The sequence below is a fragment of the Cuculus canorus genome, chromosome 9, assembly GCF_017976375.1.
Source record: "Cuculus canorus isolate bCucCan1 chromosome 9, bCucCan1.pri, whole genome shotgun sequence".
Lineage (NCBI taxonomy): Eukaryota > Metazoa > Chordata > Aves > Cuculiformes > Cuculidae > Cuculus > Cuculus canorus.
Window position 1 is genome coordinate 26,195,883 of NC_071409.1, and position 24,438 is coordinate 26,220,320.

General features: G+C 50.4%; 1 protein-coding gene across 1 annotated transcript; it reads left to right on the plus strand.

Moving 5' to 3' along the window:
* Positions 1-3,894: 3,894 nt before the first annotated feature.
* STK25 (serine/threonine kinase 25) lies at positions 3,895-22,909 on the plus strand. The gene is made up of 12 exons (XM_054074791.1): positions 3,895-4,035; positions 5,345-5,471; positions 11,661-11,891; positions 13,065-13,121; positions 14,199-14,307; positions 15,746-15,903; positions 16,178-16,363; positions 17,145-17,290; positions 18,108-18,222; positions 18,514-18,585; positions 20,276-20,412; positions 21,897-22,909. The coding sequence occupies exons 2-12, from the start codon at positions 5,421-5,423 to the stop codon at positions 21,934-21,936; spliced, it is 1,302 nt and encodes a 433-aa protein (XP_053930766.1). The 5' UTR covers positions 3,895-4,035; positions 5,345-5,420; the 3' UTR covers positions 21,937-22,909.
* The last annotated feature ends 1,529 nt before the right edge of the window (positions 22,910-24,438 follow it).

Below are 24,438 nucleotides of genomic sequence, written 5' to 3' on the forward strand. Positions count from 1 at the left end.
AGGAGTTGACAGTATAATGTGAGTTGCTCTTTCCATAGAAAGTTTAGGCTACAATGCTAGACACTGGATCTATACTGGAAAACCCTTGTGGCAAAGGAGTATCAGGAAAGAGTGCAGAACCATTCAATCCCACTGTTCCCAGTGTAGCTATGACTGCATGAGGGCTGAATGGTTGATGATCTGAGCTTAAAGCCCATCCAGTGCCACCCCTGCAATGGGCAGGGACACCTCCCACTGGATCAGGGGCTCCAAGCCCCATCCAACCTGGCCTGGAACCCCTCCAGGGATGGGGCAGCCACCACTGCTCTGGGCACCCTGCGCCAGGGCCTCCCCACCCTCACAGGAGAACATTTCTGCCTAAAATCTCATCTCAATCTCCCCTCTTTCAGCTGAAAACTGCTCCCCCTCATCCTATCCCTGCACACCTTGATAAAGAGCCCCTCCCAGATTTCCTATAGAAGGTTTTTCTATCAGTTCCAGCAGAGCGTTTTGTTCTCTGATTCAAGGAGCATTTACACTAGTTCCCTCAGGTACTCCTTGGTTCCAGAAAGGACTCTTTCTTGACCTGGTCCATGAGTGCCAGATCCACCCCCTGGATAGACTATGCCAGAACCTATCCTTCGCCACTCAGAGAACAGGGGTCCATCCATCTGCATACAACTTCCAGTAGACAACCAAAAATTCCTCCAGGAATGATGTTAACTACATGCATTCCTCCCCTCGGCACAGCCTAAAGGCCTGCAAGAGCCCAGAATTCAGCTTCACCTTCTCCAATTGCTGTCTACCACTAGAAAGACACCTGGCTTGGAAGAACAAGTACTCCCTGCTCTCAGCTTGGAAGAATGCTAGTTTAATTTAAGGATTTTCTTTAATTTAGGCCCCTCACATTAAGGGGCTGGAGTGTGTCTGGAGATGGGAACAGAGCTGGGGAAGGGGCTGGAGAACAGGGGTTATGAGAGGTGGATGAGGGACCTGGGGGTGTTTAGCCTGGAGAAGAGGAGGCTGAGGGGAGACCTCATCACTGTCTGCAACTGCCTGAAAGGAGGGTGTGGTGAGGTGGGTGCTGAGCTCTTCTTCCAGGTGACAGGCGATGGGATGAGAGGAAATGGCCTCAAGTTGTGCCAGGGCAGGGTCAGATTGGGCATTCAGGAACAACCTCTTCACCGAAAGGGTGTTGGGCCCTGTCAGAGGCTGCGCAGGAGGTGGTGGAGTCCCCATCCCCAGAGAGGTTTAACAGATGGGTGGGTGAGGTGCTCAGGGATCTGGTTTAGTAGTGGACAGGGACAGTTGGACTCGATGATCTCAAAGGTCTTTTCCAACCAAGCGATTCTATGATCTGTCACTGTGGGAAGCAAAGGGCTGCTGAGCCAACAGGAGAGTCAGCTGCACTCTGAGCTTTACAGCTGCAAGCCCCACTCTTGCTTATTCCACTTTGCCAGCAGAATTGGGAGATAAAGGCTCTTTTCTTTGCTGAACACTCAAGACAGCCTTGAAAGCCACAATATCAGCAGAAAGAAAGCTCCATGCAGCCAATATTGCAAGATTTGTAGTGATAAAGTCTGAAAGCAGGAATGAGAGGACTTCAGCTTCAACAGTCTGCTGCTGTTTCTGTACAGGCAGGGATGTCACAGAGAGCTATCATCAAGGCAAGTGGATTTCTACAGAATCAGCTTAATGTCATCTGTCATGTAAAGGTTTGGATTCCTCTTTGAATTTCCCCTTGCGTTTCTACAAGGAGCAAGATTTGAGGCCCAGAGCAGTCCATTATTTCCAAAGCAAGGCTTACCAGTGGCTGTGATGCACCCATGCCGAGCAGAACCAGCCCTGTGCCTCACCCGAACGGAGGAGCAACTTAGATTTAGAGCGCACCCTGCTGCCACTTTGCTAAATTCAGGTCAGGCGCTCACTGGGGCAATTCAAAGCCTCCACCAAGAAGAAAGCTGAGTGGGGAGAATGTCCCCATTTAAAACTGTTAACGTAGTTTGCATGTTCAAGCAGAGACTCAGGGTGAGCTTGAGTAGCATCTGGCACACAGAGCTCAGCGACCAAGTCCAGACACAAACTGTAAAGCACGGCAAAGATGAAAACTGCTGGTGAAGTCCAACTCTTGCTTCTCTCTGTACACTCCTTCCTGGGGCTTGAAAGCTCTGTGGTGCAAAAGCAGGGCAGGTGATAAATCCAAAGGATCAGGAAGATGACTTTCCTTCTATTCATGTAGCGCTCCTGCTTAACCACGCAATGCAGCAATGCTGCTTTTCCACATCACTGCTCTCCAGAAATATGACACAGAAAACCACTTCAGCCTCTCAGCATACTAATGGGGCTGGGGACGACTCCTTCCCGAACAAGTGCTGCAGCGCTGGGAGAGCTATTCCACTGCATTATTTACAGTGAAGTTTTAACCCATCTATCCTGCTGAGTAACTGTGCCTTCAGGGAGAGCATGTACCACCCAGCACACCCTCTGAGGCCAAGCACTGCGCTCCACAGCTCTGTTGACACTAGGAAAGCGTTACCACTTTTCAGGGCTCTCCATGCTCAAGGGACCTAAAGCTGCAGTAGCAAATCACGTCATAAAATCCCAGAACAGTTTGGGTTGGAAGGGACCTCAAAGCCCATCCAGTGCCACCCCTGCCATGGGCAGGGACACCTCCCACTGGATCAGGGGCTCCAAGCCCCATCCAACCTGGCCTGGAACCCCTCCAGGGATGGGGCAGCCACCACTGCTCTGGGCACCCTGGGCCAGGGCCTCCCCATCCTCACAGCAAAACATTTCTGCCCAAGATCTCATCTCAATTTCCCCTCTTTCAGTTGAAAACCATTCCCCTCATCCTGTCCCTGCCCTCCCTGATCCAGAGCCCCTCCCCAGCTTCCCTGGAGCCCCTTTCAGCCCTGGAAGCTGCTCTAAGGTCTCCCCACAGCCTTCTCTTCTCCAGGCTGAACAACCCCAACTCTCTCAGCCTGTCCTAATAGCAGAGGTGCTGCAGCCCTCAGATCATCTCTGAACCTGTTCCAACAGTTCCATCTCCTTAATTTGGGGACTCCAGAACTGGACCCAGGGCTCCAGGTGGGTCTCTCAGAGTAGAGCAGAGGGGCAGAATCCCCTCCCTCCCTGCTGGTCCCACCGCTCTGGATGCAGCCCAGGACACGGGTGGTGGGCTGCGAGCACACATTGCCTGTTTTAAAATCAACTTCGGTTATTTTTAAGGTACTCCTTTTCACCACGTTGGTGTAGGTCTCCAGAGCTTTCTGCCAGGGACAGAAAATTGCCTTAACTACTCGTTTGGAAAACAGAAAGGAGAACTTTGATATAGACTGTTCTGTTTGCATTGGATGAACGGGGAGGGGGGGGGGGGGGGGGGGGGGGGGGCGTTGGCAGTGTTTTTCTGCTGGAATCTCCATGGATCTTGATAGCAGAAGGGGAGGGAGGGCACGGGAAGCCTCTCGCCCTCACGGCAGGGAAGGAAGCCACAGCGACGGAGCTAGCCCAAAGGGAGGCACCGTGGAGTGAGAAGCATAGCCGGGACGGCAAAGAAATCACTGCCGCCACCTCAGAGGGCGCCGCGATCCCACCCCGCTCCGAGTGGGAGGACTCCCTGTCCCAACAGCCCCTGCGCCACCGCGCTCCCCACCCCCCGCGAGGGGCATACCGGTCTCTGTAGTCCATCAGCGCGCTCTCCCTGCCGAACATCGCCGCAAAAGAACTATAACTCCCAGAAGGCAGCGCGGTGGCCTGGCTCCCGCCCCTGCCCCTCCGCCGCCCGCGCCGGAGAACTCCCTGTCCCAGCAGGCCCTGCGCCGCAGCGCCCTGCGCGGAGCACGCCGGGCATTGTAGTCCATCTGAGCCCGGCTGCCGCTGGTAGGCACGGCGTGAGAACTACAACTCCCAACAGGCATTGGGGCTCAGCGTCCCTCCCCGTTCCCCCTCCCCGCCGCCGCCGCGGCCGAGCTCGGCGTCCCAGGGCAGCCCGGGGCGGCGGCGGCTCCGTGCGCCAGGGCCCGGCATGGCACCGCGCGGCGGCCCCGCTGGCAGGAGGTGCGGCACGGAGCGGGGCTGGCGGGGGGCGCGATGAGGAGGCCATGACGGGGAGGGGGCGGGGGGGCTGAGGGTGGGGTGTCCCTGAGGGGGCGTTGGATATCAGATGAGGGGTCCCTGAGGAGGGGGAGGCTAAGGTGTGAGGTGGGATGAGGGATCCCCGAGCAGCAGGGAGGGCTGAGGTGTGAGGTGAGGGGTCCCTGAGGGAAGAGGGTTTGGGTGTGAGGTGAGGGGGGGGGGCTGAGGTGTGAGCTGGGGTGAGGGGTCCCTAAGGGGAGGAGGGGGTGAGGGTGTGTGTGGTGAGGGGTCCCTGAGCGAGGGGGTGCTGAGGTGAAGGGTCCTTGAGAGGAGGGTTGGGTGTGAGCTGAGGGGTCCTTGAGCTGGGAGGAGGAGGGGGGCTATGGTTTGAGGGGGTCCCTGGGGGGGGGGGGGGGGGGAGTTGAGTGTGAGGTGGGATGTGGGTCCCTGAGGAGGGGCCGAGGTGTGAGGTGAGTGGTCCTTGAGCTGGAGGGCGCTGAGGTATGAGGTGAGGTGTCTCTGAAGGGAGAGAGTTTGGGAGTGAGGTAAGAGGGGCCTGAGGTGTGAGATGGGATGAGGGGTCCCTTAACAGCAGGGGGGCACGAGGTGGGATCCCCATGTTGGGGGAATGCTGAGGGGGCTGTGGAGAGCCAAGGGTGCTGTGCTGGCAAGCACTGAGGTGGGGGTCCCTGGTGAGGACCTGGCCAAGGGTGTCTGGAGGGGAGTGGGATGAAGGGGAACCCTGGGGGGGAAGTGGCAGTGGCTGAGGGTCTGGGGACAGAACAGGGGAGCACTGGTGGGGAGTGCCAGAAATGGTGTGGGGCTGGGGTTCTCTGGGGACGGAGCAGTGTAGTGGGGAGCTGATCTTTGCATGTAGAGGTGTTGGGGGGGGTTCCCTCCCTGTGAGGTTACTGGGGAGCAGCAGGAGGCAAGGGGCATCTGAGGATAGTGCTGTGGACTGCACTGAGAGCGGTGCTGAGGGGATGGTGTTGCAGGGGCAGCTGTTAACACTGGGGAGCGTGCTGAGGTGATAGTGGCAAAGACAGTACGTGAGGCTTTGTCAGTGAGGATCATTAAAGTGAGGTTCCTTGATATGCCTGGAAGGCCCAGGCACGTCTGGAAAGGATTGAGAAATGAGGTTTGTAAGGAGGGGCTGGCATCCTCAGAATGGACTGGTAGGTTCAATGAGAGCTGTGAATCAAGGAGGGAAAAAAGATGAAGGTAGCTCTTGGGGAATGAGCCAGGCTCTGAGGACCTCGAGTTGAATCTGTTTTGTTCTTCCCTATCACAGTTGACCGGTGGATGAGAAAGCATTGCTTTCCCACTCTGCTACAAAGTCCCAACCCTCCTTGATTTGGCAGAAGTGGATGTCTGCCCATCCCGTAGGCATGGCTCACCTGAGAGAATTTGCCAGCCAGGTAAGCGGCGGTTAAAAAGTTTGTTCTAAGCTCCTGTGTCAAGAGCAAACATAACACCCCCAGAAAATCCCTTTTTGCCACACTTTATCTCTCTTGCACACATCTCAGCTTACTTCTGTGAGCCAACTGATTTGTGTCTTACTCTGTGGTGTTGTTGGACTGACAATATTAGGTTGCCAGCCATATAGGAAGGAAATTCTTCACCCGTTATGGTGCCTTTCTCTGAGATTAACTCCTCTCTTCCTAGGGAGACAGTAATCATTGTGCTCTGAGTATTTTGGGGAGGGCAGGTCTAGAAAAGGGAACAGAAAAGCTGTGTGTGCAGGCTGTGCTAGACATACCTTACTGAAGTGTTCCTAACAGTAGCCCGAGAAAAACAGTGCTTGTAGCCTTAATGCATAAGAGGCAGCAATATTTGACACTCAGCGTTTGGCTGTTCTGCGAGAGATATCAACCTCGTTAAATGTGGTTAAATCCTGTTGCTGTGATGACATTTTCCTAAGAGGAATGTGGAAGGATGACGTCATGACTTGGGACTAAAAGCTAAAGCACGTTAATAGTGTTGGCTTGAATCTTTTGTTCTGAGTGTGGTTGTGGGGTGTGTTTGATTATCAGCAGATGTCAGGACTGAACACAGGTCTTGTTAAACCATGTTTTATGCGAATTTGTGGCACTTTCTGTTCTGCTCCGAGGTGTAGAATTATAATACTAAACCCCTTGGTGGTTTGAGATGATGCTTTCTCAAAGCCTTTTCCGATTCATATTTGATTTGCAGTGCACCCTAGTTCACATGCTGTCTTTCACAGAAACTGTTTCCCCAAAGTATATATAGAATTAAATGCAGATACAGTGCTGGAGTGAGTCATAGCACAGGGAGAGGACTGGATGGAGTAGGAGAGGGTACTGTCTGGTCCTGAGAACCGAGTTCTGTAGCTGCAGAGGAGGTTGCTCTGGAGCCTTTTTTGCATGACGGTCACTAATGAACTTGTCTAACTGAAATTAAGTGAATGTCAGGCATTCTCAGATTCTGTCACCCCATGTCTCTCTGTCTGGTCCTGGAATAGGAAAAGAGTCCATGTTGTCCATTCCTTGGGTCTCTTCAGGAATCCTTGATGTCACCTCATAGTCTCTGCAACTGAGGCTTGCTGGGAGGGGCAGTATGAGTTGGCCTGAAGTTCTGTCCACCAGACTTCAGGGCATGGTGGGAATTACTTTGAAAGCTGAGAGACTGAGACTTGGATTGGGATGTCAGAAGCTTGACTCGCCTTTGATTTCCAGTTCTATTGGTGATGTGCAGGGTTACCCAAAGCAAATCCCTGGGTTGCTTTCCCTCTGCCTCAATTTCCCCGCCTCAGGTAGCTGGTGCTCTCTTTTCTTGGCTGCCCATTGCTGTGTGCATACAGCACAGTGGGCCTGTGGTCTTTGGCACTCTGTCTGCTCCCAACAAATGATGTATTTGAGTTAGTGTTTAAAGCTCTTATGTGAGCTCTATTTCTAATTTTGTTGTTCCTTATGTGACCTTGAAGAAACCACTCCAGTTCTCCAGCTAAGTACTGCTTCCCTCCCTTGCAGCAGAAAGACACAATCTGTGAAATGAGTTTGGAGTCACAGACAAATTCCTCTTTCAAGGTATTGAACACGAACTTCCCTCCTGTCAATACTGCAGAAGTTCAAACCCCTCAGATTTAGCAGCTAAAAAGAAGAGTGCACAGATTTCATATAGACAGGGGAGTTTTCAAATGCTTCCAGATACAAAGCTGATTTCCTCAAAGGGAACACGGTGCCTGCTGCAGGCATCTCTGCTGGTGGCCCAGAGGTTGGTGTGTAGCACATGATGTGGGTGAAGGCTGGATGAGAAGTTTGAAGGAGAGAGGGCAATGACAGAAAGAAGGTCAGGAGCTGAGCTTTCACTATTTTCACCCTTCCACTATGTTTGGCAGAGGAAAGTGATATCTGTTTGGCTGGTTTGAAAGTGCTCTAGTCAGAAGTAACACTGAATACTGCTGTAGTTTTGTATCAACCTTTCTTTGGAGACTACCAAACTTCCAGTCAGCTTCGGCTCTTAAAGCATTGTGGCCTTGCTAATCTATTTCTGTTTCAAACTTCTTCCATACAGAGCACTGATCCTGACCTGCCCCGAACCAAGGGACTCTCGCTTCCAAAAGGGTTTAGGCACTTCTCAGTGTGTTACGCAGGAAATGCAGGTTTGACTTTGGCTCATTATGCTGAATGACTCTTTTGAGACTCGGTTCAAGCCAGACAGAGCCTATAGAGAAGACTTTGAGCTGGTTCAAAGGGCGTTTGCTTCTGTTCCCGACATGCAGCATATTTTGCCAGGTAGTGGCTTTGAAACGTGGGTAGATATTTATTCTTCTTTTCTAGTCACCTCTTAAGGCTTGTGGCTATGATGTCTCTGCAGCTGGAGGTGGCAGACCTGCCAAACCCATTCATTGCCCATGAAGCAGCTGCTGTTACTGCCAGGCTTATGTAATAACACACTGCAGTTCTTAATTCCTGATGTCTGCAATGAGCTGCTCTGTTTTAGACCATGGCATCATGGCAAAACCCCTCCACCTGTCACAACAGAGCATTCCTGTGCTGTGAGATGAGATCCTGGAGGGCAGAAGTGGGGCACATTACGAGTAGATTGTCCTCATCCTTCTTTCACCTACAACCATGATAGCAGTTTGTGTGCTCTACCCCAAATCCTCTTCATTCTGACTGCTCGCAGCACGAGGAACAGCGAGAGGTATTTTGCTCAAGAACTGCTGTGCAACATTCAGTTAAGCAAAATGATGTGAGGAGGTGACCCATCCCTTGAAGGTTTTACGTGTTGTGGTAGAACAAGGAACAGCAGTTGGTCAACTAGCTCTTCAGCCTGTGGGCTGGCACTCTGGTTTGCAGCCCTGGCAGGTTCTGTGAGCATGGAAGACAAAGGAAAGGTCCTGAGCTGGTGAGCAGTGGCAAAGTTGACAGGAATTAATGAGCTCCTTTGGATTATCTGTGCTCAGTAATGCAGGTGTAAAGTGTTTCATCCAGATTCTGTTACTTTCTGCTGATGAAGTTTTTCAGGTGTATTTGCTGCCGTGCAGCTTCAGGGTGATGCGCTCACAACAAGACTGGCCGTTAGATCAGTTCATATGTAGAAAAGGGACAGATCCTGTTTGTTATACCCCTCACAGCAGTGCTCTGAGTGCTCTGCAGGTGCACAGTTGTTGGAGCAGAGCAGAGCCAGACGACACAGCATGCGTTCTCCTCCTCTGAGCCCCCCAAGTGTGGCAGTGTGCTTCTCTTGTGACAGAGCTGTGGATGTGCAGAGCTCTCTGTTCCTCATTCTGCTGCCTGGTGAGTGCTGAGGCTCATACGCCCAACAGTCTGAACATTCGCCCAACAGCAGCAAGTTACCACATGGCAGCTCGAACAAGAATTGTTTTATGGATGAGAGCTTTTGTGCAGGCATCCTGCAGATCAGCGTAATTTTATCTGTCTCAGTATGTCATGGGAATTCAGGATTGCTTCCATGAAAATGCCACCTGGTGTTGTCTTCCTTGGTGTCCAAGGTGTTCCACTGGGCTGCTGGAATTGGGGATTGGCCTGTTTCTTTCTCCATGCTTACAGAAGGGGAGGAAATTGGTTAGCAGAGACTGGTCTACAGCAGGCGCCCAGGGGATGGTAGCCGCAGCTGGAACAACCAGCACTGCCCCACGCTCACTCACTGGGTTCTGGCAGTTGCTGGGTATGATTTGTGTGATTTTGGCAGCTCTGCGAAGGGCTGCACATCCTCAGGCCTCCATAGAGTCACCTGAGAGCTCTGAGATGTTGCCAGATCACTTTTCAAGTGGCAGGTACTGGGAAGGTAAATCCAGCACTTACAAACAAAGCTTCCTTTCCAACCTAACGTGGTGGGCCTGCCTCTTCTGCCCAGTAGAGTTGTTTTCCTGGGTGACTGGATCACAGTTTCCATGTGCTTGTCAGGAAGGTTTGTCTCCTTTGCCACCCATAAGTGACCTTCTTTGTTCCATAGAAAACAGGATAAACCAACATTGAAGCATGGAAGCTTGTTTCCAAAGCTGCCTGTGATTACAGAGCGCAATACATAAACATGATGGTGTTCTAAAGCTGCCTGCAGGAGCCCGTGTTCTTATGTTTGATGTCTTGTTCTTGGAGAATCAGCCCTGATCCTTTGATGTTCAGTGCAAGGCTGAGGAGCAGAGTAGTAACTTACACCTTGCCATGTCTTTTCTCATGGAAAAAATCCCTGTGTGGGAGGAAGGTTTTCTTGCAAGGTTGCTTCCCTGCAGGATTTGTGTGGATAGTGTTTCCTTTAACAGCTGAGCCAGGTGCTTCTCGGAGATGGTCCTTTCTCTCCCTTTCCCCCTGATGCGTGGAGTGGCGGATGTGGTTAGTGGTGTTGTTACAGTGCAGTAGGTCACTGTGCAGGCCAACATCTGGGCCTGCTACCCCTTCCTGTAAGGTGATTGAAAGGTGAAAACTGCTCCTGGCCTCTCGTGAGACTGGCCTAGCTGGACTGTTCTTCCTGCACAATCGTCATTTCGGTGTTATCTCCTGGCATTTCTTAAGCTCAGATCCTCTTCCTTTCGCCTGCCCCTCTCTTCCCAGTCACTGTTATTTATCTCCAGTTCCTTTCATCTCTGGATATCTCCTCCAGTCTGTTTCCAGTGCATTTGTTCAAACTACAGCCTGTTTGGGTGTTGTCATGGGTGCACAAGGATATTTCGTTATCCTTCTGTATCTTGGGCTGGCATGCAGGTGGAAATCCTGCGGAGTGAGCTGACTGTAAGGCTCACTCTGGGCTTGGCTCACTCTGTGTAGCAACGCACTGAGCCCAGAAGGCAAACAACCTGGAATGCCTGACTGGCTTAATCATTAAGCAGCACCTTGGGCTGCACAGTGCTGGCCTTCTGCTACAACCTGGTGCGAGATGGAAAAGCGCAGCTGCCCTGTGTTCAGATCCAATCTCTACCAGCTCAGGTCCTTGCAAGGGAGCGGTCCCTCTGGGTGAGGCGTCAGAAGTGAGATTGGGAATTTCTGGGTGTGGCAGCCTCGTGGTAATGGCTCAGCCACTTCCTGCAGGTCGGGCTGTATTTTCCAGGTTTTATTTTTTTTAAGAAAACTAGATTTATTTTTAAAAAGAGGTAGAAAAACTAATTGCAATGGGCCTTTGAGTAGCACGAAATACAGCGTGGCCTCCTGGCCTGCAGCTAGACAGAATGCAATAGCATCAGGAAATTATTCTGATCTCTTCCCTTTCTTCTTCACACTCATCTTAATAAAGAGTTAACTTTTGAAGCCGCTATTAGAGAGTCAGTATTTCTCTAGTGATTGTGTTAGTAGCTTTCTAGTTGCTGTGCTTATCTCATGAGGAGAATGCTCTTTGCTTTTGTATTTGGCCGTGCCAGCCAGAGGAGCATCTGTTCTAGAAAAGCAGGTCTGGAGGTGGAGTCCAGTCCTCTGGGACAGGCAGGTGTCTGGCCTCCTTGCTGCTGACCTTCCAAAAGGTGGGAGGCTCCCTCTGCAAGCATGGGGAGAGAGCTGGGTGCTGCCTGGCAGTTGGGCTGTCGCAGAGAAGACATCTCGTGTGAACTGGTATTTGTGTTACTGGAGTATTTTACCCTCTGCATAATCAAGGGAGGTTGCAAATCTTTCAGATCATTCCAGTCTTTGAATGCAGAAAGGCAGACTAGGGAAGTGTCCTTGTGAAATTCCCATGGCCTCTTGCTTCTGCCCATTTTCTCTTCCAGATCTTCAAACGAAGGCTAGTTCTGATACACCTTGCCTGCCTTTTTATTTGGATGTGAACAAGCACTAACCCATGGAGCTGCTTTGGCACCACTTTAATGCCTGTAATTGAGCAGTATTGTCCCAAAGGAGCTAACACATTCCATAGAGATACTTGCTGATGTTCTCCTGCCGGGCTTCTCTCCCCTTCCTCTCCCACTATGATCCAAAGGGGCAGAAAGCTCATGTAAAAGGCTTATTTAGTTCTTCTCGTCTTGGATATATTCTGTGTTAAGTTTCTCAGCATGTGGAGACCTTTTAGGATGTGTGAGTTTTGGTTGAATTAACACAGCACGTGCATAGTCAGGGAGATGAGTTGTGTGTCTGTGGTGCTCTGCAGGCTGCTGTGGGACCTAAAGGGCTTTTCCCCTTCTCTGCTTTCTGTTCTAGCACTCCAGGGTGGATCCTGAGGAGCTGTTCACCAAGCTGGAGCGGATCGGCAAAGGATCCTTTGGGGAAGTGTATAAAGGGATTGACAACCGCACCAAGGAGGTGGTCGCTATCAAGATCATTGATCTGGAGGAGGCTGAGGATGAAATTGAGGACATTCAGCAGGAGATTACGGTGCTCAGCCAGTGCGATAGTCCGTACATCACTCGGTACTATGGCTCCTACTTGAAGGTAGGATGAAGCCGTGGCAATTCTCTTGTCGGCAGTTTGGGAATGGGGTGGGTTTCTCTGCGAGTGCTGCAGCCAGTGGTGGCACACGCAACTGAAAGGGGCCCAGTCTGTGAGCATTGGTGTGGCAGCAGGAACAGCAGTGGCTCTGCTCGCCACATTTATGCTGTCTTAACAGGAGGCTGGGCTTCCAGGCACTCACAGAGCACATAGAAATGAGGTGCAGTGTGGTCCCAAGAGCGGGGCATTTCACTGGAGAGAAGATCTTTCATTGAAGGGGCAAGTCCCTCCCTGCACTGACTGTTCTAAAAAGGAAGTTTGTAGAATATTTATTGAAAATACCATGAGTTTAAGGTAGTACCACTGGGGCCTTTATGCTTCTGGAAAGAAGAGGAGTTCGAAAGTGTACTCTGTGATCTTATGAGCATCATTTCATCAGAAATGATGAAAAGAATGGAAACAGCCTTTGCAGGATGCTTATACCACTTCCGTTTAGAACAGGCTTAGGTATCCTCTGATGGAAGCTGCCAGTACTGAATCCCAATGGAAGCCACACACTGGCTGCTATACTCATGTGACACTGGGTCTGTAGCAAACAGCTCTTGAGCTCTTTAGATCCAGATTATTCCTTACATATCTTTCAAAGGCCATAATGCATTTTCTCAGCCTTCTACTGAAAAGAGCAGCAAGGTGGTCTCATAGATCTGCTGCTTATCTCCTACCAGGGCCCTGTAAAGCTCAGTCTGGAAACCTCTCTTCTGAGGAGTAAGAGCGTCTTACTGATTGTACCCTCAAGCTGACTGTCCTGTTAATGAGATCAAAGGCTACAGCTGTCAAGAAGGAGATGAGCTAGAGCTGTTGGAGTGAAGTGAAATGGCTCCAACCTGAGAATAAGCTTATCTCTGTGGGCTGTGTAGCCTGGTGCCTGCAGGGGAATCAAGCTTGCTCAGATAAAACTGCAGACTGAGAGAAAGAAATGTACTGGGGTCAGGTCCACCTTTACAGTGCTGTGCAGTGCAGGAAAGACAGCTGGGAGCTCCCTTCTTAAGCCTCTGGGACCTGCGGTGTGCAGCATCTCTGGGGTTGTGTACCAGACTATTCATGCCTTTGGGGTGTTTCACTTCTCTGCCTGCTTTTATTACTGCTTTTGCTCTTGGTTTGTGCTCTTGCTTGCAGGGCACTAAGCTGTGGATAATCATGGAGTACCTAGGAGGAGGTTCAGCTCTGGATTTGGTAAGCTCTGGACCATGAAAAGTGACAGCTGGAGCCCTGATTTGTGAAATGCCTCTAAGCCAGACACACACTTGCCACACACCGTCTTTTGACAGCCCTGTGCCTGAAGGCCAGGCAGACTGGGGCAGACACGCTGGTTATGCACGTCCTGTGACAGAGAAAGTGTTTGCAGGGAGCTCAGCTGTCAAAGCACTGCTCTCCAGTGTGCTTTGCCGCTTTGTAATGCGAAGAGTCAGCAAACTGAAATGCAACAGCGGCCAACTGTTTTTGAACAGTGTGAATCCATCTTTCCTCTGAAGTTCTGTGCCTGCAAAGAGTTGATGCTGTTTTTTAGTGCTTGCATGGCATCAGGCTTAGCCAGGACCAGCTCCATGATCAGGATTCCCAGATATTTGATAATGCAAATTATGTTTACCAAGTTACCCCAGATCTTAAGGGAATACCAATGCAGAACAAACACATAGACAAAGTTCTGTGCTGTATTCTGTCCCAAGATGTGGCTTTTTTCATCAGAACATGAAAGCCTGTTTTTCCAGAGCAGTAACCTAGGTCCTGTAGTGAAAACTGCTGAGCCTGTGCTGGCTTGGAGGGTGTGTGGCTGTCAGCAGCAGCAGTCACCTGAGTGTCAGAGTCTCGGTTATTGCTCTGAGAAAGCAGGACCTGTTTAGAGGGGAGCTTTGATCCAATACTCCACAGCCAGAGGGTAGAAGCTCTCTCTGGACTGTTGCACTGGCTGAAATTCAGTTCTTACATGCTAGCAGAGAGACTTGAACAAGAGAAACTGTTCAGATGTTCTGTTCACCAATGTATTTCCAGGCCAAAGTGAGAGGTGAGCATCCTGCTGGTTTGTCTGTAAAACTTTTAATAGACTAACAGGAAATCCCCAAAGATTTTCCTATTTGAAGTTGCCGCAGGCAAAGTCCAGCATTCCACTTGCAGAAGGCACACCAGGCTTGCAGTGGGTGCTTCCTGCTGAATAGGACCTGCTTGGCCAAGGTTGCCAAGGAACAAACTGAGATGCTAGAAAATCCTAGGCATCAGTCACTTCTTTTAAGTCATCTCTCTGCTCTTTATCAGCTGAAGCCAGGACCCCTGGAGGAGACTTACATAGCTACTATCCTGAGAGAGATCCTAAAGGGTTTGGATTATCTACACTCGGAGAGGAAGATCCACAGGGACATCAAAGGTGAGAGTAGATAGCTCAGCACTCTCTCATAAGGGATGTTACTAACATCAGATTCAGAAGTATTCCACAGCAATAATCTCAGAGGTTTCAAAGACTGTTTCTTAGTGCTGCTTTTGCTGTTGGGTTACTTGTTTCTGCATCTTGTTTCTTCAAGATGAGGATGGGGAGGCCCTGGCCCAGGTTGCTCAGGGAAGTTGTGGATGTTCCCTCCTTGGAGGTGTTCAAGGCCAGGTTGGATGGGGCCATGAGCAGCCTGATCCAGTGGGAGGTGTCCCTGCCCATGGCAGGGGGTGGAACTGGATGGGCTTTAAGATCCCTTCCAACTCAAACCATTCTATGATTCTATGATTCTATGATTCTATGATTCTATGATCTGATGCTTATAATTTTATTGCACTGCATGTTTTTCATGTCTCCAGGGTTTAGAGTAACAGTAAGGATCTGTAGCTTTTCTCTGGCGTTTGTAGCTTGGACAGGCAATGGGGCTAAGGCAAAGGACACTCACATTTTAGATGATTCTCCGTTACGTCTGGACATTTGTTTTACTGCTGAACCCCGAGGCTCTTGTGTGCTGGTTATCATGGTTATAACTTACTGTGAAGGCGATCTGTCCTCACACAGGGTTCACAGCCCTAGAAAATCAGGACAGCTTGTGTCAGCTTACCCTGTCACTGATTTTTATAGTCATTGGCCGTGTGCAGCATAGGGAGGCCTGGAGTCTGCCTCCCGAAGAGCAGTCTTGCACCAAGCACAGAGCTTCAGAGGACAGCAGGAGGGTGGGAGGACAGCACTGGGGAGATGTGGCCATGGCTGAGTGCTGCTCCGACCCTCTGCAGGAGGAGATGTGAACGAGCAAGCAGAGAAACCTTGTGCAGAGAGACATGGAGAAAAAATTCCGTTGCATGTGTGAGACTGCACATTTCGAGTCCTGCAGGCTATGCAGGGCTATTGACTGCCAGAAGAGTGGAGAAATGCTGAAAGTCTGTAGGTAGAGTCTTTCTTGGGATGAAAAGTCCTACAAAAAAAACCCTGTCCCAAGACCTGAGCTCTTGTGCCACTTCCCACTCATTCAGCTTAACACCAGGACGTGTGAGCTCTTTAGAGCATCTGCTGTTTAACCAGCACTGAATGCTACTCTGGAAAACAGTTGAGACTATTTGGGGTATCTTGAGCCATGTTGCCCTCTCCTCTTTGTGCATCTGTGAATCACATCTAGTTGATTATGTGGCCCTTCACATTTACTCCTTGCTGCTACCCTAGAAATAGTCCCCTTCTTGTCCGGTTCTGAGCATGAGAATAAGTATAAGGCTGGGAACCTGAGTAGCTTTTCACTGGGGCAAAGGAGGATGCCACCAGAGGTCCACTCTTGGTATTCAGTTCTGTGGGGCCTGGAGGTGATTCAGAAACCAGTGGAGTTAATGCTCATTTGTGTGAACAGCTGCCAATGTACTGCTTTCGGAACAAGGAGATGTGAAATTGGCTGACTTTGGGGTGGCTGGACAGCTGACAGACACACAGATCAAGAGAAACACCTTTGTGGGGACTCCGTTCTGGATGGCACCAGAGGTCATCAAACAGTCTGCTTATGACTTCAAGGTGAGCTGGAAGCAGAAGGAGGGTTGCTGCTTGGTGCTGCTGGATAGGAGATGGTGTGAGGGTTAATGCAGGAACTGGGAGTTCTGCTTGTTGTGAGAATGATGCTTTCCTGTCATGGTTGAGAGTCAGTGGAAGAAGTTTGTCTTTTAGGTGTGAAATACCCTATCTGATTTGATGTCATCAGCCCTTCAGCTGTGCTGAAGGTTGCATGCTTCCATGCTTCAGAATTGCTCCTTGCTGTTCTGTGCTGTCACTGTTCTTGCTCTTCTTTCAGGCAGACATCTGGTCTCTTGGAATTACAGCCATTGAACTAGCAAAGGGAGAGCCTCCAAATTCTGACTTGCATCCTATGAGGGTTCTTTTCCTGATCCCCAAAAATAACCCTCCAACACTTGAGGGTCACCACAGCAAGCCTTTCAAGGAGTTTGTGGAAGCCTGCCTCAATAAGGATCCTAGATTTGTGAGTGTTGCTGTCCGCCTGTGAATTTGGGTAAAGTATCACAGGTTTATTTAGCAGGAAGACCTTTTGGCGCATGGCTCCTGGAGAGGGTTAGAGAATCACAGAACCACAGAGTGGTTTGGGTTGGAAGGGACCTTAAAACCCATCCAGTTCCACCCCCTGCCATGGGCAGGGACACCTCCTACTGGACCAGGCTGCACCAAGTCCCATCCAGCCTGGCCTGGAACCCCTCCAGGGATGGGGCAGCCACCACTGCTCTGGGCAACCTGGACCAGGGCTCTCCACCTTCATTGGGAAGAACTTCTTTATAATGTCTAATCTAAATCTTGCCCCTTCCAATTTAAAGCCATTCCTCTTCATCCTGTCACTCCAGGCCCTTGTAAAAAGCCCCTCCTCAGCTTTTCTGGAGCCCTTTTCAGCACTGGAAGCTGCTCTAAGGTCTCCCTGGTGCCTTCTCCAGGCTGAAGAACCCCAGCTCTCTCAGCCTGTCCTTATAGCAGAAGGGCTCCAGCCATAGGATCATCCTTGTGGCCTCCTCTGGACCTGTTCCAACAGTTCCACCTCCTTATGTTGGGGACTCCAGACCTGGCCACAGGGCTCCAGGTGGGGTCTTACAAGAGAGGAGCAGAGGGGGAGAATCACCTCCCTCGCCCTGCTGGCCGTGCTTAGAAGGAAGTTCTGAGCTTGCAGAATGGATGGGCAAGCCTGGCAAGGGTTGTAGTCAGTGCACTTGCGTGCTTGGTGTGCAGAGATGGTAGCATGCTTTCTTTGTTTGCTGCAGAGGCCGACAGCTAAAGAGTTGCTAAAGCACAAGTTCATCACACGCTACACCAAGAAAACCTCATTTCTAATGGAGCTGATAGATCGATTCAAGCGCTGGAAGTCAGAAGGCCATGGAGAAGATTCCAGTTCTGGTGATTCTGATATGTACGTATGTGTTCTGCTTGAAAGGGTGCCCCAGCTATACCCTGTGTGCCCCAGGGCAGCCTGCTGCAAACAGCTTAGGTCCTTTTCCCCACCCGGGCTGGAGATCTTATGGTTGTGCAGGGAGACCTGCAAACATCCGTTTGTGGGAGCAGGAGACTAACCCAGGGAGCCTCTTTGCTGAGTGTGAGGAATCACAAGTAGCAAGAAACATCTAGCATGTGCATTACTAGTAGAACAAGGCTCTTGATGCCTGTATTTTATGTGCATTCAGTTAAATACATTGCCTTTCAAAGAGCTACAGGGTTTAGTAACTATGACAACAGCTCTCTGTGTGTGTCTTCACCGATAGGGAGCTTTGCTGCTGATGTGGAGAATGGTGAGGCTGTGAGACTTGGGTGGGAAAGGGCACTTTGTTGCCAGGCTGGTGTCACAGAGCTTGTATCTGTAGTGAGTGACTCCCTGTGACCTCTGGGAGGTTGTAACGTCAAAGCCTGGCCCCTCAAATCATGAGTTTCAATTGTCTTGACATTCTTCTAGATTTAACTAGGACTTGAAGCTGTCTTTAAGCTGGCTGGCGCAGGAGCTCGTTGTGATGATCTGGAAAATGATGAGGTTCAGGTCACTGTGGTGCTGTCTGTGGGCTGTAGAGACCGAAGCAGTTTCTTTGGGGGATTTTTTCTGGGATAGGAAAACGCCTGTAGTGCTGTGGCAATGCAACAGTCAGGTCGGGGAGAGCTTGAACTATGGGAATGCATGGGTAAAACGCCCCATGTATGGAGCTGAGGCTTTGTCTTGACCTTCCCCCTTTCATTTGCAGTGATGGAGACACAGAGGATGGAGACCAGGGTCCAATCTGGACATTCCCACCAACTATTCGCCCCAACTCCTTGAGCAAGCTGCACAAAGGAATGGCTCTTCATGGTTCCCAGAAGGTTTGTTTGCTATCAGTTCCTTCAGAAATAGACTAAACTACACAAGCTTTTGAGGGTCTTAGGGAAGCTCCCAGTCGCTTGTGCTCTGTCTAGAATCTACTTTAGTCTGGTATCAAAGGCTAATGCCCCAGAGTTACCTCTTCCACATTGTAAGGCTGCTGCAATCTGTGGCGTTCCTGAGAGCAGTGAGGGGGCTGCCATCGAGGTGCTGTGGATTTACAAAGGCTTAGTAGTTTATGAGCCTGGGAGCCTTTGCCTGTGCTTGTAACTTCCTTTCCTGTTGCTTTCTAGCCTACTGAATCCATCAAGAGGCAACCGCGGTCACAGTGTCTCTCCACGCTTGTTCACCCAGTTTTTGGGGAGGTGAGTAGAACCTTCTTGGTGTCTGTGGTGGTTGGAGATGAAGAGATATCTGACATGGATAAGTAAGTGGGAATTAATTAGAGAGGGAAGGTAGGATGAGTTGCCCAGTAGGGTTCAGGGACTATGAAGCATTTGTGCCTTTGTTCTGAGGTCTGTGCCGTATGTTTGGAAAGTATGTCCCTGGAGTGTCCTCTCCAATACACTTGGCCTTGAACACTTCCAGGGATGGGGTATCCACAACTTCCCTGTGGGCGGGCCTCCCCACCCTCATTGTGAAGAATTCCTTCCTAATGTCTAGTCTAAATCTTGCCCCTTCCAATTTAAAGCCATTCCCTCTCATCCTATCACTTCAGGCCCTTGTAAAAAGTCCCTCCTCAGCTTTCCTGGAGCCCCTTTCAGTGCTGGAAGCTGCACTGAGGTCTCCCCACAGTGTTCTCTTCTCCAGGCTGAACAACCCCAACTCACTCAGCCTGTCCTCATAGCAACAGAATTGCAGGCAAAGAACCATGTGGCTTATGTAAAGACCTTTAATCAGCATAGCTTAACGGGAGCCTAATTGAACTGGACAGCGGTTTGCTGGCAGACATTGCTTGATCAACAGAAAGTTTTGATTTCTGCTCAGCTCACTGAGCAATGCTGCTCACTAGGGAAGGGGCTGCTGTGCGAGCTGCTGCTGGGCGGGAGGTGGGGGACTGCTGCAGAGGGTTTGACTCAGGGTTTTCTGATGACAGACTCCTTCAGGCTCGGCGCCAGTGACCCACCAGGAGTTCCTTACTGACAGTGGTTTAGCTATTTCCAGTTAACAACTGGAACCACTTGCAAGTGGACTCATGGCTGGTGAGGCCTAGTCAGAATGTGCTAACTGTGACAGAAGTGAGCTGAAGTTTTTCATCTAGATCAGGTGCTGCACATGGAGGTCCTGGCACATGAGCTTCACTTCCCTGTCCCTTGGGGGAAAGCTCGCTCTCAGGAGTAGCGCTGGAGGCCAAGTGGCTCAGGATCCACAGTCTGCCTTGGAACAACTGGAACAACTCAGCCCTTTTGGTCGTTGTTAGAAGTGGTGGTAATGAACTCCTGGTGTTTGGATGTTTTCTGCCCTACCTGTCTGCCAGCCTTGGTGTGCATCTGGGTGCTGAGCAACAGCCAGTTAGCAGCCAAGGAACCATACTGGCTCAGGTGCAGCTGCAGTTCTTTGTTCTGTTACTGCATAGGGGTTTTCAGGGCTGTGGATCCATTTCTAAAATCATTTAGTTTGTTGCAGTGTACATCAGGGCCTGTTTGTTAAGGATTTCAGTTGCTGTTAGTACCTGGGGAAAGTCTGAACTCCAGGCATTGGAACTCATAGAATCTCTACGTTGGAAAAGACCTTTGAGAACATCAAGTCCAACCATACCTGTCTACTAATAAATCATATCCCTAAGCACTTCATCTACCCACCTTTTAAATACCTCCAGAGCTGGGGACTCAATCACCTCCCTGGGCAGCCTCAGCTAGTGCTTGATAACCCTTCCAGTGAAGAAGTTTTTCCTGATGTTCTCCTAATTCCATCTTCCTGAGCTACAAAAAGCCCCTTTTTATTAAGAGTGATGTGGGTGCCCTCCTGCATCCTTGTGGAGTCGTACTGAAAGGGTAAAGGGACATTACTTTCTGCAATGAGGGGAGGAACTAACGCACTGTTTGTGGCTTGCAGCTTAAAGATAAGCACAAGCAGACTGGAGGCAACGTGGGAGCTATGGAGGAGCTGGAGAACGCCTTTAGCTTGGCAGAGGAGTCCTGCCCAGGCATCTCTGACAAACTGATAGCACACATGGTGGAGCGGGTACAAAGGTGAGTGTCCTTTGGAGAGGGAGCTGGGGTGGAGCTGGCAGTGAGCTGAACTGTTGTCCTACTGCAGAGATGCGGTGAAGGCTGGTGCTGAGCGGACTCCCAAAAAGGGGCAGTAGCTGACCTAGAAGTCCCTAAGCCACTTCTTTTAGCTGCTTTTCATTTAAGGGAAGCAGTTCTTCCTGCCTCAGAAGTCCCCTCTAACGCTGAACAGCTTTCTGAATGTTGCAGAGCACAGATGTGCTGCTGTTCACTTCCATCTTGCGTGTAGATGTACATGACATCCTACTGGTGGTGAAGACTGTGCAAAAATGTCATCAGGATTACTTCTGGAATAGTAAGCATCTGTGTTATTGTGAGGAATGTGCTTTACAGCTCGACATGCAGCCAGTCGCTCTGCTTGCCCAGCTTCAGGTAGCAGGAAGCTGTTTCCCCTAAAGCCAGTTCCAGGTTCAGCCGGTGAAGGAGTGCAGTGTGGTAAGTGGCTCAGCCCGTGCTGCTTCAGTCTTGCCTCTGCTGCTCCACCGAGTTCAGTCACATCCATGTAGCGCAGGCAGCAATGTCAGATCCCCGTCATAGGTCTATCAGGCTTCAGTTAACATTAATTTCCTCCCTTTCATAGCAGGCTATCCGAAACCTCCCCCTTTCCTCGTCAGCTGAGAAACAGAACGTTTGGGCTCTCACTGGTCAGAAGGCTGGAGTATTTTGCTATACATGTGACCAGGGGAGCCCTTCTGTGCTCTGGTTGCTCGTGTAAAAACAACACAAGCTTTTTAGTTGTGACACCCCTGAATTTGGGCTTTGTAAGCACTTCTGATGAGTTTAAGTTGGCTTAGTGTGTGGTCTCTAGCTCAAGTATCCAGCAGATGCTGTCAAGCAAAGAGCCTTAGATATTAAGGACCAAAAATACTGGGCATCCTTCAAGGCTTCTGCTATGAAGTCATTCAAGCTTTCAAGCAAATGTTCAATGGGGCTGTTTAGATCCCTCGTCTCATAATCATTTAAAGCCAGAAAGAGAACACTCATCTCTTCTGGCTGAGCCACAGAGGTCACAAAGTGTCCTGGTGATGCCTGAGGAGAAGGGACTTGCCAATAAGCACCGAGACACCTGCAGGGCCACTGTTTTGGGATCATTCACTTCTGCCAGCCCAGAAAGGGCACTGCTGGAACGCACCTCAGTGCAAGGGACCGGGCCTTTGGAGGTTTGCAAAACCTCAGAGATGCTGGTTGGTTTCTTATTGGAAAGCGTTAGTGCTCAAAATTTCTTATTAGTCTAAAATTGAATCCTAAAGGTGTGAAAAAAAGTACCATTTGTTAAAATGCTGGTTTTATTCTTTCAAGAGTTTTATATCTAAAAAACTGGCAGTGGAAACAAACCCATCCAGACGTACCCCTCCATCCGCAGACACACTGGCTGGTGCCGTGGGCCACTTCCAGGCGAGGGTTTGACAACCGTGACCAGTTCCTCCTGTTTCTCTTCCCTGCAGGTTTTCACACAGCCGGAACCACCTGACCTCTGCCCGCTGACACCTGCATTCCCTGCTGCTATTGTGAGGGGGGGAAGGATCTCTTCCAATTTCATCAGAACTACATCTGTAATCCAGACCACCATCCGCTGTTGGATGTAACGTTGCGTTACGGACTCCAGGACATTTCAGAGCCTTCATATCACACCTCTTTCCATGATAACCCAGGGTGGGGTTTGCAATGCAAGTACAATTTAGACCTTTTGCAGAACCCGAGAGGGGTGGTCTAATTGTTTTTACAATGTAATCAATGCAGTTTTTAATTGTTTCCCTATGGATGTATCCATTTTGGCTTGGTTTGATTCACAGCTTGTTATTGGTAAATGCCTGGCTGCTGGAAAAGAGGGAGATTCTCTTCCATTGCGATATGTTTCAAAGGCAAGTCTGATAGGTTTAGCCTCCTGCCCTTCCCAAAGAAGTGTTTGTGAGCAGTAGCATGTGAGTGCAGGTATGTTTGGAAGCTCTCCATACATTCCAGCCTCTGGGAAAGTGAGAGCAGCTCTCCAGTTGTTCTGGAGGATGGCTTCAACTCCTTCGCTCCCTGGTAGCAAAGAGCTTTCTGGTACAGCAGCGTCTGAGCTACTACTGTGCTGCTGTTCTTTCCCAGCTTGTCCTTTCACAGGAGAGTGGGTTTGCTGACTGCGCTTTTTCTTGGCTCTGGGACATCACTTTGCATTAGGCCTCGGTTCGTCTGACTCTGGTAACAGCGGACCTGCCTGGGTCTCCAGAGCGGCCACGTTTGGTTTGGGAGCTGTTGGAGTTCCTTTCCTTGCTGCTTTCTGCAGCTGAGGCAGCTCGGTACACAGGTTTGGTGGCCCTGGGCTCTAAGCTGAGCAAATGCCTACCATGCATCCCCAAATGTTGCAGAAGGATTTAAAAAGGGTGTGTGGGGAACACCACAGCCAAAGGGGCTCCAGTTCAAAAGGCTGATACCACGCTGCGGTTCTTGAGGCAAGAGACTCACCCTCTGCAGGCAGGCATGAAGTGGGTGGCTGGCAGCGATGGCATCCCTGCGGTGCGAGTCGGGGTTTGCCAAAGACCTCCGTCCCCTCCTCAGCTTTCCCTTTCAGACTCTTCTTTCATCCGGGGATCTGAAGCCAGGGCTCTGCTCCGACGGACAAGCTGTGATGGTGGTTGCCAGCAGAGAAGCTAAAGCAGCTGCTGCCATGGTGGCTGCTTAAAGCATTCGAGTGGTGACGTCCCCAGGTGGCTTTGCTTTTGTGTAATACGCATTTATAAGTCAAACCTTTAATTCAGGAAAAGGCACAGATCTTAAATCTGCACCTGAAAGGTCTAGAAAAATGGATTAGGAAAATAACTTGTGATGTCTGGTTGCTTAGAGATCTGCTCTCTAACTGTAATGATATTCCCATCGAGTCAGCAAGACCATAGGTATCCAGCTCTCTGTCTGGGTGTCGTGTGAATGATGTGGCTCACCCAAAGCCATGGAGAACAACGGCTGTAGCTGTTCAGCACTTGTTTAAAAGAGAGCCCCGCCTTGTTAGCAACGAGGCCTGGGCTTTGGTACTTGGGTTCTGACCTGCAGATTGTAAGTGCTGGGCTAAAGGTAGCTCCAAAGGACCATGTGTCCCTCATCCTGATGTGCAGTGTTCACTTCAGCCTGTGACTCTCCTTTCCTCTTCCTCTCTGGTGGACACAGATGGGCTCAGCGAACACTGTGCACTTGTCCCGTAGAGAGAGGTGCTGCTGTTTGATCCCACTGGAGAGCTGCTCCGGAGCGGGGGCGGCGTGGGGAGAGCCTGCGTTTATGAGGAACAGAACAAACCCATTTTTCCTCAGCGTTGGCGTACAGACAGGGAACGTGCGGAGATGGGAGGCGGAGGCTGCAGGCAAGCAGAAAGAAAGGGCTCCTGCTGCTTTTAAAGTCGCTGTTCATGACGGTAGCAAATTGTGTTGGTAAGGTACCTTGTACTGTTACTCACATGCACGGCAGTGTAACGAGTAAACTTTTTAAAGGAAACAATCCCCACAACCTCTGTCCAGTATTCAAAGCAACAACGGTTTTAGTTTTTAAAAACCTTGAAAGGGATCTGCCACTTTCAATAAAGTAACAAAACAGATAAGGCTGCTGTGACTTTTGTCTTGGTAAGGAAAAAGTGATTGTCCAAGTTGCTTTTCTCTGCGGTCGTCTTGGTCTTCCCCTGCGTCTCTCAGCCTCGTGCGCGTCAAACAGGGACCTGTGCGCCAGAGCTGCTGAGCTGCTCTCTGTACAGGGGTTTGGGGTTGTTCAGCCTGGAGGAGAGGAGGCTGTGGGAGATCTTAGAGCAGCTTCCAGTGCTAAAAGGGACTCCAGGAAAGCTGGGGAAGGGCTTCTTACAAGGGCCTGGAGTGACAGGACAAGGGAAAATGGCTTTAAATCGGAAGGGGGAAGATTTAGACTGGACATAAGGAGGAATTTCTTTACGCTGAGGGTGGGGAGGCCCTGGCCCAGGGTGCCCAGAGCAGTGGTGCTGCCCCATCCCTGGAGGGGTTCCAGGCCAGG

Bases quoted from the DNA above. Each gene is read 5' to 3' on its own strand.
- STK25 (XM_054074791.1), top strand. From the start codon at position 5,421: ATGTCTGCCCATCCCGTAGGCATGGCTCACCTGAGAGAATTTGCCAGC. The intron at 15,904-16,177 runs GTGAGCTGGAAG...CTCTTCTTTCAG, and splicing joins AGTCTGCTTATGACTTCAAG to GCAGACATCTGGTCTCTTGG. The intron at 16,364-17,144 runs GTGAGTGTTGCT...TGTTTGCTGCAG, and splicing joins TCAATAAGGATCCTAGATTT to AGGCCGACAGCTAAAGAGTT.